The following is a 12,638-nucleotide window of genomic DNA, read 5'->3' on the forward strand; positions in this document are numbered from 1 at the left end:
GTATTGGGGACTTTTTGGATAGCATTGGAAATGTAATTGAGGAAAATACCTAATTAAAAAAAAAGAGAGAGAAAAAAAAAAAGACTGGAGCCAAGTGTGAAGAATATTATGTCTAAAGGCTGAAGAAAATGTCCATAGCTATGAGATTGCAAAATGATACGAAAAACAGGACAGTGGGCCTCAAAATACTAAGTGCACATTAATAATCCAACCTAGCAATCCACATCTGCATGTGCTCAAAAGAACCGAAGCAGGACACAGGCAGCTCTCAGCCCATGCTCACAGAGCTATTCACAGCAGGTAAAGATGAAAGCAACCCAATTGTCCATCAGTGGACAAAGGGATAAACAAAGCGCAGCTCATACATACAGTGAGGTACTGTTCAATGAATGATAAGGAAGAAAGAAACCCTGGCCTGTGTTACCATGGGACTGAAGCATGAAGACAAGATGTAAGCTAAGGAAAGCAGACTAGCCATAAAAAAGACAGATACTCCCAAAATTCCACCTAGGTGCCTAGAGCCTCCTCATGGAGAGCACAAATCCGGTCATTAGGGCCTGGGAAATGATCAAAGAAATGGGGAGGTCTTACTGTTCAATGGATGTAGTATCTCAAGTTTGCAAAGATAAAATGTTGTGGAAATGAACTGACAGTGTGGTGACTTCAATGACAGTGGCCCCAGAGCCTAGTATGTTGGAATACTTGGTCTCTAGTTGAAGAAGCTGTTTAAGGTTAGGAGGCATGTCCTTGTTGGAAGAGGTGTATCACTGGAGTGGGCCTCCAGGTTTCTGAAGACGATGCTAGGCCAAGTCTCTCTCGGGTCTCCTGCTCTTGGATGAGATGTGAGCTCTCACCTAACTGCTTTACGCCTGCCTGCCTGGTACCCTGTACTCCACCATGATGCTCGGGACTCACCCTTTGAAACTGAGTGAGTTCTAATGAAATGCTTTCTGTTACATTACCTTGGTCCTGGTGTCACTTCACATCAATTAGAAAGTAACTAAGACAGATGTTGATACTTGGGAAATATAAATGTATTTAATGTCATGAACTGTATGTTAATAGTGGTTAAAAAAAACCTTAAACTATATATTTGCCGAGAGAGAGAGAGAGAGAGAGAGAGAGAGAGAGAGAGAGAGAGAGAGAGAGAGAGAGAGAGAGAGAGAGAGAGAGAGAGAGAGAGAGAGAGAGAGAATTTGGTTTGGTTTGGTTTGGTTTGGTTTTTGAGAAAGTATTTTTCTGTGTAGTCCTTCCTGGCTGTCTGGAAACTTGCTTTGTAGACCAGGCTGGCCTCGAACTCAGAGCTTCACCTGCTTCTGCCTCCCACGTGCTAGAATTAAAGGCGTGCACCACCACGCCTGGATGTCACAAAAATGTTTTCCAGAGGGGCAAAAAGAAAACTGGCTTAGTCCCAGCACTTGGGAATAAGCAAGTAGATCTTTGTGAATAGGAGGTCAGCCTGGTCTACTCAGTGAGTTCTGGGGAAGCGAGTGATACATGGGAAAACCTTTTTTCTTTTTTCAAAAGAAAAAAAAAAGTTGAGAACATAGACCAGCCATAAGTCAACACATTTAGGAACTGATCTTGCTCAAATGATCATCTAAGACATTTGATTTGGGTCTGTTTATTTTACCCTTGCTTTCAGTAATCTTATATAGCTACTGAGGTTTTGCCATTATCTCTGCTGAGAATGGCAGACAGGGAGGACGGAAAAGTTCTAAGCAAGACCAGAACTCTCTCTGTTCAGTTTAAGAAGCTGTGATCAAGTGAGCTTATAGAAGGCCCCTTGCCAAGTTATGACCTCACCTCTTTGAGGAAAAAAAAATGAGACTCTGAATGTAAGCAAAAGCAATTTCACCCAACACACAGTCCATCCTGTGACACATATTTAAACTCCGGCAACTCCCTCAGGACTCATCTGAGAATAAAGATCCTAGCTAGTTTTCCTAAGGAGAGTAGTGAGAAGTGGCTGGATATGGGAATCCCACTTACCCCTTTCCAACTGTCTCAAAGAAATAGCTCAAGGACTGCTGGGCCCAGGTATGACAGGACATTCAAGAAAAACTGTAATGCAAGGATGAAAATGTCAGGCAGCTCAAAACTGACTGTAATCCAGCTCTGGGGAATCTATCACCCTCTTCTGGCTTCCGTGGGCACTGTACTGACATACACATAACCCACAGACAAACACATACACATAATTAAAAATTAATTGTTAAAAGAAAAGGCAGCAGGACTAGCCCTCACCTTTCGCCATCTCTTCTTCTCAAACACTGACTGCATAACACTCCTCACTAACCAGAAGCCTAGTAAAGTTGGTCATTAATGTCCTTGTCATAGCCAATAAAGCAAAACCATTCCTACATGAGCAGTTGCGCCTATACAATTACAATGAGCTTTTTTTTCCTATAAACTACTCTGTAGAAATGAGTGCTTTCTCAGCTAACTAATAAAACAGTTGTATATATTCAATGTATTTATAAAGGGGTGGATAAGTTCAGGCAGGGTTAAGCAAATATTTAGAAACACAGAAGAAGGGTTTGGCTCGAAGGAACCAAGAAGGAAATGCCTGGTTTCCTTGCCCTCTCTGGAAGATTCCATCTGGCAGTGTATTTTCCAGGTTGAGCACGCAGGACTGGTTTACATAGCAAACACTCTGCTGTCCACAGAGCGCAAAGTATCAGAGATGAACTTCGCCCGTAGTGAGCTCAGATGTGAGAGATTACAGTCAAACCTTTCTCCTCTGCACTAGCTGTATTTTCCCAAGCTAAAATTTCACCTTTCATATCAAGGCTGACTGAGCAAATGTTCTAAGAACATTCCTCTAAATGGAACATGTAAACAAGGGATCAGAGAACTGCTTAAGCAGTGAGTTCCTTCTTGAAGGAGTTACAAGGTTTGGCTGGAAGGGACAAGGGTTTGCTGTACAACCACTTGCTGTAGCTTGACATTCCGCACTCCTCTGCCCCAGGCATCACACATTGTGACAGGATTTTGACCACATAGGCAGTACCCACCCTGCCATCAGGAGCCCTGCCAGACCTTTGTAGGCTCACAGCTGGGCCATACACGGAATGGAATGGACCTATTCAAAGGGCTTTGCAGTAGATGCTGAGACACCATGAAATGGCAGGTGTGTGTCTGCAATCAGAAACAAACAGGGATCACAGCAGCATCCTAGGATAGTCACCACCTAGGCAAAAAGAAAGCCAGATTCATTTGACAAGGAAGCCCCAGCTCTTGAAAATGTACGTCCTGACTGGCTAATCATCTATTATTTATTGTTCACTTATATAATCCTGCAATTTCATAGTCCTAATGATTCACCCTGGGGTGTGAGAGCACCTGAGTAGGAGAGTCACCTTAGGTCTGTATACAACACATCTTAGGTTAGTATACTACAAAGGCCAACAAAGATGGTGATCATCCACAGAATTATAAGGAATTCAAAAGGCAACCCATGGATGTTAGAACTGAGAAAATCTAAGGAAAGTGTCACTAATTTTGGAATGCATTCCCTGTTTGTAAAATAAATGCTGACTTCTTAGGCTATTAAAAGTAGGATAGTCCCCCAAGACTGGAAGGATATGACAAGAGCAATATTAGAACCTGGGTCATGGTTACCAGGGTTCTCATGGTGGAGAGAAGAGGTGAAGGAGATAGCAAGACAAGATAAAGCCAGAGGTATCAATATTTCTAAAGATCAGCTGCTTGGTGAATGTTGTTTTGCTGAGGCTAAATATGATGAAGAAACCTTGACATTATGTCACTTGACAGCCTTAAATGCCTAGGACAAAGTCACAGAAACAGGGAAAGGACTTGAACCAATTTCTTAAGTCATGCAAGGTCCAAAAGAAACATTCCCTGACTTTTTTAAAGGTTAACTTCCGTTGTAGAAAGCAATATAGCAGATCCATCAGCAAGAAAGGCAATAATCCTGTCTTTAGCTTTTGAAAATGCAAATGTTGAATGCAAAGTAGTCAGACTGTTGAAGGCAAGGTCAGCACCAATACATGAATGGATTAGATATACAATTGATATTAGACCTCGTTTATCTGATACAACCTTAACAGAAGAGGCAGACCACTGAAAGCAAGTCTAAATAAAATATAGAAATGAAATGGAAGAACTGATGGAAGTCAATGCTTTATAAGCAACTGGGTTCTTCGAACATGGGCTCCACAGGAATTCTGTGATTGCTTAGCCTGGCATATGACAATGTAATGTCTTTAAATTGTCTTAATTACCAAAATGCAGAAAGTTATGTTTGCTGGTTATAGCATTACAAATCCTCAATAAGAGAGATCAAAATAGAGCAAACTTAAAGAAAAAGGAAGCTGCTAAATTCAATCAATCTATATTTTTGATGATTTTGGGTTGCTGGACCAAGGGCATGCTATTTTGGGGAAGAGGCCCTATATTTGTGTTAACAGGAAAGAAGAAAAGGCTTTGGACCCCTTCCAAAGTGATATGGATCACACATGATAGGGGAAGACCCCCTAAAGATCTTGGCTATAGACAGAAAAGAAAAATTCAAGAAGATCAAACAGGACACGTAACATGATTTGCTGATTCCTCCACATGGGAACAGCCCTGTAACTGGCTTAGATATAAAAATGTCCCTAAGCTAAAACTTCAGCTAAAATTAAACAATAAATCTTGTTGGTTTCAGAATCCTTAATATCCATCATGCCATCCTTCACATGGGATGAGTGAAGATTTATTACAATTAGTTGTTGATCAAATTAGTTCATAAAAAAGACAGTTGTCTTTCACCTGCTCAAACAAGGGGCAAAAATTCATCCTTAACTGATCTGTGCACCTTTCACAATCCATACAAATAATAGTATTAAAAATTAGGTTGTAAGATTCATATTGCAGAATGAAACACCAAGATACATCTCTGACGCTGAAATGACCTGATGCTCAAGTTCCCTGCTCCAGGCGCTGTTTTCAAAGACTTGCTTCCATAACAGCTTCAGGAATAGCTGTTGAGTCCCGATGACCTTGGTACATCCATCCAGCCTTTCGGACAGATCCAGTCAGAACTTCAGTCAAGTATACAGAGACTGGATACCTGATACTAAAGCTAGTTTTCTTAAGTCTAACTGAGTTTTTTCCAATTTTCCTAACCCTCCCCACCCCTTAAAAATTAAACACACACACACACACTTATATATTCCTGCCCTTATTCAGCAGGAAGAAGCCATGGAGAGTCATCATTCCTATTATAGATAGGTTGTCATTTTAAGGGATAATTTGGGAATGGTCATAACTTTAGACAGGGGGGAAACTAAATAGAGAGCTTCGACTTGGGCTTTCTGTCTTTCCATTCCTCTTCTCTACCCATACTTAGGTAAAGGGAAAGAGGCTGAAAGAAAAAAGGAGAATAGAGTAACATTACAAGAAATTAGATATATGGGGATGGATTACTAAATTTATTCTTTTGAGGAATTTTCTTTTTATTGGACAAATTTTATTCTTAAACAAAGAACTGAATAGCCATAATTTTACACTGATATAAATCTTTATATATTTGATTTAAAATTGAAGTTATATTTTCTTACCTTAGTACAGAATTTATATTGGTACAGATTCAAGGTTTTCATTCACATAAATCTTTGTATATTGATAAAAATTTTAAAATAATATTTTTGTCTTAGCTAGGCATTGTGTCTATGCAACTCATTTAAGATTATAAGACTTAGACCCAGTCCTTTTAATAACTAGTATTACAAACTATTTAGGATGATTAAGATGCAAGTGAATAGTGAGACTTATGGCCATATTAGATTCTAGTTTAGTTAATTGCAACAAGTGGTTTCAAGATTTAATTAGTGAGTAGCTAAAAATAATCAATGTTTGACAATTCAGTTATGATATATATATGGTCTTCAACCGTGTCAGAGATTCACAGCATATGGCATTTACTGTCATGTCATTACTAAAGATCATTTGACTAGATATGCGTGCTCCTGACACTATACCCATTCCACTTCAAGGAAGATATTAAGCATCATGATCTCTATGTGGAGTTGCTTCAATTGTGTCAAGGTAGCCACTGAGCAAGAATTGCCCCAATTCATCTGCAGACAAAAAATACTGTCCAAAATAGGCCAGAGGTGGAACAGTCGACTGCTATCCTCTGCCAAGACAGAGTAAGCCAGTCCTCCATAATTCCTGTTTTACTTAAGGTCAAATGGTTATGGGTCAGAAGGCTAAAGATAGATGCTCCAACGTTATATAAAATTAATGGATTCTCCAGGCAGCCAGCTGTCTCTACAAGTTGTATAATGTTGGAAGCTTTGTCTTTATGCTCCCTACCTACATATATGTTTAGGTAATATTTAATTCCTTCTCAGATCTCTGAATGAGTTGAAGACTAGTTATAGTCTCATAACTGAAATTAAGTTGTTTAGCATTAAAGAAGCTCCAGATATGAAGGGATGGATTTCAGATGGTAATACAAGTTAAAATCAACGTAATTAAGGCATGGAATTATACACGTTTTAAGTTAGGATATATGATAGAGTACTTTACCTAAATTGACAAATATGATGGACTGGATGTTAAGTGTATATGATACCTTATAATTTGCATAATTGTTATAGTTGTACTAAATTTATATCTGAGAAAAAAGAGCCTTTTTTATTGGACAAAAAGGGGAAAATGTTGTGGGTTGCCCTGATGCTGTTTGTATTCTGATGTTAATTCTCTTTCCTCAAGACGGGTTGCCCCAAATCAGATGATCTCATGTGAACCTTCTCCCCGTTTTAACTGGTCAATAAAGGCTAGAGCCTGTGATTGGGCAGTGGAGGAGAAAGGTGGAACAGGAGGTCTTAGAGAGGACAGCATGTGGAGAGGGAGGAGAATGAGAACACAAGGAGGAAGGAGGAGGAGGAGGAAGCCATGATGGAGCAGAACCACATGGTCAGGAGAAACTGCAAGTAGCAAAGGGTCTTATAGCTGGAGAATAATAAGTTAGAGAATAGTGTTAGATCTGCCCAATCTACAGCTTATAATAACTGGATTGGGTGGTCTTTATATGGGCTTACTGCAATTGTAAATCCCAGCAACAGGTCTGAGGCTAGCCTGGGCCATAAAGAGGCAAAGTAAGTCTGGAATACATAGGAAGACCCTATCTCAAAAGACAGAAACCAAAACAAACAAAAATGTTCCCCATGGCCAGATCCTAATTTAAAAAACAAAACCAAAAACAAATTTAGTGTGTGTGTGTGTGTGTGTGTGTGTGTGTGTGTGTGTGTGTGTGTGTGTGTCAGGGTATGCACAAGCGTGCAGGGGCCTGAGGGGTCCAGAGGTATCAGATCCCCCTGCAGGTACTGGAGTTACAGACCATGGTGAGGCACTAAGGTAGGTGCTGGGAAAGGAACTCCGGACTCCCTCACCAGCAGGATGACTTGTTAATAGCTGAGACATCTCCCCAGGCCCCTCAGACCCTGGTTTTTAACTGACTCCAATAAGGCCATTGCAATTAGAGCAAAAACCAAGTTATAGGCGAGTTCTCTGTGCAACCACCTTTCCATTTGCAATCATTTGTACCAAGAGGAGTATGCTAGGATTCCTTAGAACCTCATCGGGTATTTTCATCTGCAGCTGAATAAACAGAAAAAAATACAGGAAAGAAAACAAGCCTTCAACACTCTCCTTTCATGAGTCACTTCTCTCATTTTATAGCATAAGCAGTTCTGCCCAGGTGGCCATGGTGCTCGGCATGACACCCTAGAAACAGCACAGTTCTGCTTCTGTGTAAGACTTACTAGCAGCAGAGACACAGATGCCCCAAGGTGCATTCCTCTGTACACTGATCATTCACCAACCTCTTGGTATAAACCATGGATCACCAATAATGTTTCACATTCTACTCAGAACCAAGACAGGAAATTAACTGTCACTAATGGAAAAGAATGTGTGTATACTCTCTCCATATAAATAGAAGTGGCTTCTTCAAATAAATAAAAACACCTTTTTCATTATACAGATAACATTAGCCAATGAAATGGTTCAATAAAGCATTTGAGGGCCAGCAGGTTATTCAGAAGTGGCAGGACTTGCCATCCAACCTGATGACCTGAGTTGGATCCCTGGGACCCATATTGTGGGGAGAATCAATTCTTACAAATTGTCTTCTGACTTACACACACACACTAATTTTTTTTAACTTAAGAAAGGATTTGGGAATAACTTCCAAAAGACATCATTGCTGGGGATGTATTTCTAAGGCTTGGTTAAACACCATCTTAAGGTATAATAAGAGGCTATGTAAAAGCAGAAGGAAAGATGCCTACTTGCCTTGTCAATGTTTCTAGTACCTTCTTTGATTTAAACATCCATATACAAAGGAAGGTTTTCAGCTTTTATTTTTTAATGTAATATACAGAGCCACAAACACCATTTCTCTCTCAACTTATGGGAGGTAGTACATTCAAATATATTTGGATTTGACAACTTGCTGTCACAATACCAAGAAATGTCATTAAAAAGTTATTTTTTTGACAGGCGATGGTGGCACGTGCCTTTAATCCCAGCACTTGGGAGGCAGAGGCAGGCGGATCCCTGTGAGTTCAAGGCCAGCCTGGTCCACAGAGCTATTTCTAGGACAACCAAGGCTACACAAAGAAACCCCGTCTTGAAAAAAAAAAAGTTACTTTTTAAAGATAACCAAATATCTATTTGTTACATGGGCCTGGGCCAATGTATTGACTGCAAGTTGTTTACATAGACAGTGTTTTGAACTTTGTATTTTTTTTTACATCAGATTATATAGATATACACTTTATCTTCCTCAAATTCATCCCATTTTGAGAGCTGAAGATGTTACACACCAAAGCATTTCCCAAATGGTATCTTCCTTTGCCCTTGACTAAAAAGGTCAAAAACTAAACTTCATTTTCCTAAAGACATAGCTATTTCTAGAACACAGGGATGCAATCCTGACAGACTACTAGAACTAAATTATCACTTCTGTGCTAACACTTTGCACTATAATGTAGCTTTTCCAAAAGACAAAAAGTATCAGGAACTTAGATTTCCCCTGATGAACTGAACACAACAGAGTCTCTTCCTAAAATATCAACTGTCTTGGGTGGGAGCCCAAGTGCTCTGGGTAATTAGACAGTGAGATGAAGATCTGAGTTCACAATATCATCTACCCAGGGGTGCCATACACAGTTTACAGCAGGTAAAAATGCTAAGAAAGGCCACGGTGGACAGTGCCAGACACCAACAACAGTAGATTACAGGGACCACTGAGGGCCAGGGAATACGGGGAACTTCAATTGCTTTTTTAGCAATGGAAAGAAAAAAAAATGTCTGGAGAAACTTAAGAGTAAAATATTTAATTCCATCGTTGACATAATATGGTTTTCAGATACTGCTTCCTTTGTCATATGAACAAATTAGTTTAACTTGAGATTAGAGAAAGAAAACAAGATCAACAGATGAAAGGGCTTCCTTGTCTTCTCGTCAAAGGAAAGCACTCGGGTTGGCGCGAGGGTCTTTCTGGTTCCGGTATCTGTAGGTCAGCCAAACACCCAGGATCTGGAATTAGAAGGACAAACAAGTTCTGAATCGATTTAGTCAATGAACAGAATAAATGAAACTTCTGAATTCCTTTTGCCTGGTTTTTGTTCAAAGACGAGATTCGGGCAAATCAAAGGACAGGCACTAACAAATCTGAAGTTTGAACGCTGTGTTAGACTGCGTGCTCCTTCCCATGCCTGGAACCTGCAGCAAATGTTTCTTTACGAGGTAAAAGGCCTTTGAACGTGTGGTTATGTTAGGGAGGGGTTATCCAGGTGGGCTCAAAGGTGCAGTCACTGTGGTGCTGATAAGGAGGAGACAACACGGACACGGGAGAGACGCAGAGATAAGATGTGCTTACCAGGCAAGAAGAGAGTACTGCACATTCCACACAAGCAGCTGGATTTGTGAAGTTGGAAAAGCAAGCTCAACTTTTCCATTCTGATAAACAGCCAAATGTGAACTTCGCATGGTTTTTGCATTTGTCTCTATTGTTTTTAATTTTGTGTGTGCGCACCTGTGTAGGAGTGCCCCCAAGAGGCACTGCAGCCCTCTGTTACTGGTGTCTGTTAGAGGTGACTGTGAGCCACCTGACCTGGGTGCTGGGAACCAAGTTTGGGATATGAACATAAATCCTCCTCTCGGGGACAATGTCCTAAGCAGCAGGCACTACTAATCCCTGAGCCCTGTCAAATATTTTTAGTAACAAAAATATCTAGAGTTAGTTATTAAATTAAATGTTGGTAAATTTTTCTCAGATGACAGAATTTAATTTATTGTTGCTTTGTTTGTGTGTGTTTGTTTGAGAGGCTCTCACTATGTACACCAGGCTAGCCTGGAACTCAGAGCAAACCACCCACCTGTGCTTCCAAAGTGCTACGATTAAAGATGTGCATCAGCAACCACAGCTTACCAAAATCTCTTGACTATTCCCATACTGTGCCTTATTTTATACCTAGAAATGCATCCCAAGGGGAAAGTGGGGTGGGAGGGAATGGCATTCGACACACAGGAGGCAACTGTGTAAATATTTATACATCAAAAGAAATTATATGATCTGCCTGACTCAGCAGGTGGAGGTCCTTGCTAGAACCTCATGACCAAAGCTCCTTGATGGATTCCCAGGACCCGCATGGTAAAAGGAAAAAACAGACTCCCAAAAGCTGTCCTCTGACCTCCACACGTGCATTCTGGCACAAGTGCACCTACACCAGGTAAATACACAAGTTTAACTTTTTAAAAGGTGGGGTGAAGTGGCTTGGAAGGTGAAGCCTGTGTTGCAAAGCCCAATGGCCTGAGTTCACCATTCAGAAAGCATTCATAAGGGGGGATGGGAGAACAAATCCCAGAGGATGCCCTTGTGTTCCTGACACGCCCACTAAGGCACATGCATGTTGCCTCCCAACACTCACTCAATGAAGAAAGATCATTTTTAAAAAAGAAAACTAAATGGACAACAGATTAAGTGGTCCCATTTATGGTTAAATTCTAGCCATATAAAACAGAATTTTTGCAATTTTGTAAAGACATATGTTGCTCTTGTAAGTAGCCTACTATGCCTCTATAGCTATACATGCAAATTCTGCTAAAAGAATTATTTGACTCATATTCTTCTGTTTTCTATTTAAAACAGAAGTGTGACATGGACATTTCATGTGTCAATAAGACCCACTGTCTTTTTTCCAATAGGGCATAATATGTCATATATTAATAAATTTACTAATGGCTACAAAACAATAACTAGCCCCCCATACACCAAGTACTGCTCAAAGCATTCCAGGTTTTACACGCACTGGCTCCTTTAGTCATAACACCAGGAAGCAGCTGCCTGTTGTTATTCTTAGAGGTTGAGATGGAAGATCTGAAGGAGCCTTGTGAGGGCTAGCAAGATTAAATACCTTGCTCCAGAGGCCACAATTAGGAAGCAGGTGCACTCACTTTCCAACCCTGCTTCCTGTTCTGCTCCTCTGTCAGACATCTTGACCCAACCAGCATATTGTCAAGAAGTAAAAGGTACCCAAATATTATAAAAAAAATAATGTCCTGAAGGCTAGAGAGACTGCTCAGCAGTAAAGAGAGTACTTGGTACTCCTTTAGAGCACTGGAGTTTGCTTCCCACGTCGAGTGACTCAGAACCATCTGCTCCTCCAGAGCCATAAGTCCTGACACCCCCTGCTGGCCTCCCCTGACATCTACACTCCTGTGCACATACCTACTACACGTGGACACATATTCATATATATAATTAAAAATAAATCTTTAAAAGTTGCTTATAAATAGCTTTGTGTGTCTATTTTATGTTGTTATACAATTATTTCCATAAAATAAAGTAATATGCATGGAATTTTTTCAGTTAAAACAGAATTGTTGGCAGCTCACACCTTTAATACTAGTACCCAAGAGGCTAAGAAAAAGGGAATATAAGACCAGCAGGGGCTATATAATAAGACCCCAGCTCAAAAACAAAATTTTGTCTTGATACTTATTACCAATTCAGTATTGTAAATTTAGTACAGAATATAAAATTAGCATTCTGGTTTTGTTTAAAAATATATAAAATTTACTTGTTAGTAAAACATATTAACTTAATATAAACATATACAAATAATAACAGTAGTTACCTGTAGGTTTTAGAAAGGTAGTAATAAGAAAATGGGAGAAAATTTCACAGTCATTTTTCAATGTTGAAAGTAAAATAAGTTTTATACTTCTTTTATTTTTACTTTTATTAATATTATATAATACATTCATTTCCTTCTTTTCTCTCTCCAAACCCTCCCATATTATCTCCTTTAAATTGATAGCATTTTCTTACATCTTTGTTACTGCATCGCAGGGCAGTGGTGGCGCACACCTTTAATCTAATCCCAGCACTCAGGAGGCAGAGGCAGGTGGATTTCTGAGTTCGAGGCCAGCCTGGTCTACAGAGTGAGTTCCAGGACAGCCAAGGCTAAAAAGAGAAACCCTGTCTCAAAAAAAACAACAACAACAAAAAAAAAAACCTCAAAAATTGTTAATGCATATATATATATGTATATGTGTATATATATATATACACACACATTCAGTATTCATGTTAAGCATAAGGAATATATACA

At 39.8% G+C, this 12,638-nt stretch overlaps 1 protein-coding gene across 1 annotated transcript in view; it reads right to left on the minus strand.

Moving 5' to 3' along the window:
- Positions 1 to 8,353: 8,353 nt before the first annotated feature.
- Positions 8,354 to 12,638, minus strand: part of Tspan13 (tetraspanin 13) — a 30,381-nt gene continuing 26,096 nt past the window's right edge. Inside the window, exon 6 of the mRNA XM_021179193.2 lies at positions 8,354 to 9,558. Within this exon, the coding sequence (XP_021034852.1) occupies positions 9,484 to 9,558 (75 nt within the window). The 3' untranslated portion in view covers positions 8,354 to 9,483. The remainder of the gene's footprint in view (positions 9,559 to 12,638) is intronic.

This window comes from Mus caroli, chromosome 12 (assembly GCF_900094665.2).
Source record: "Mus caroli chromosome 12, CAROLI_EIJ_v1.1, whole genome shotgun sequence".
In the NCBI taxonomy this organism is placed as follows: domain Eukaryota; kingdom Metazoa; phylum Chordata; class Mammalia; order Rodentia; family Muridae; genus Mus; species Mus caroli.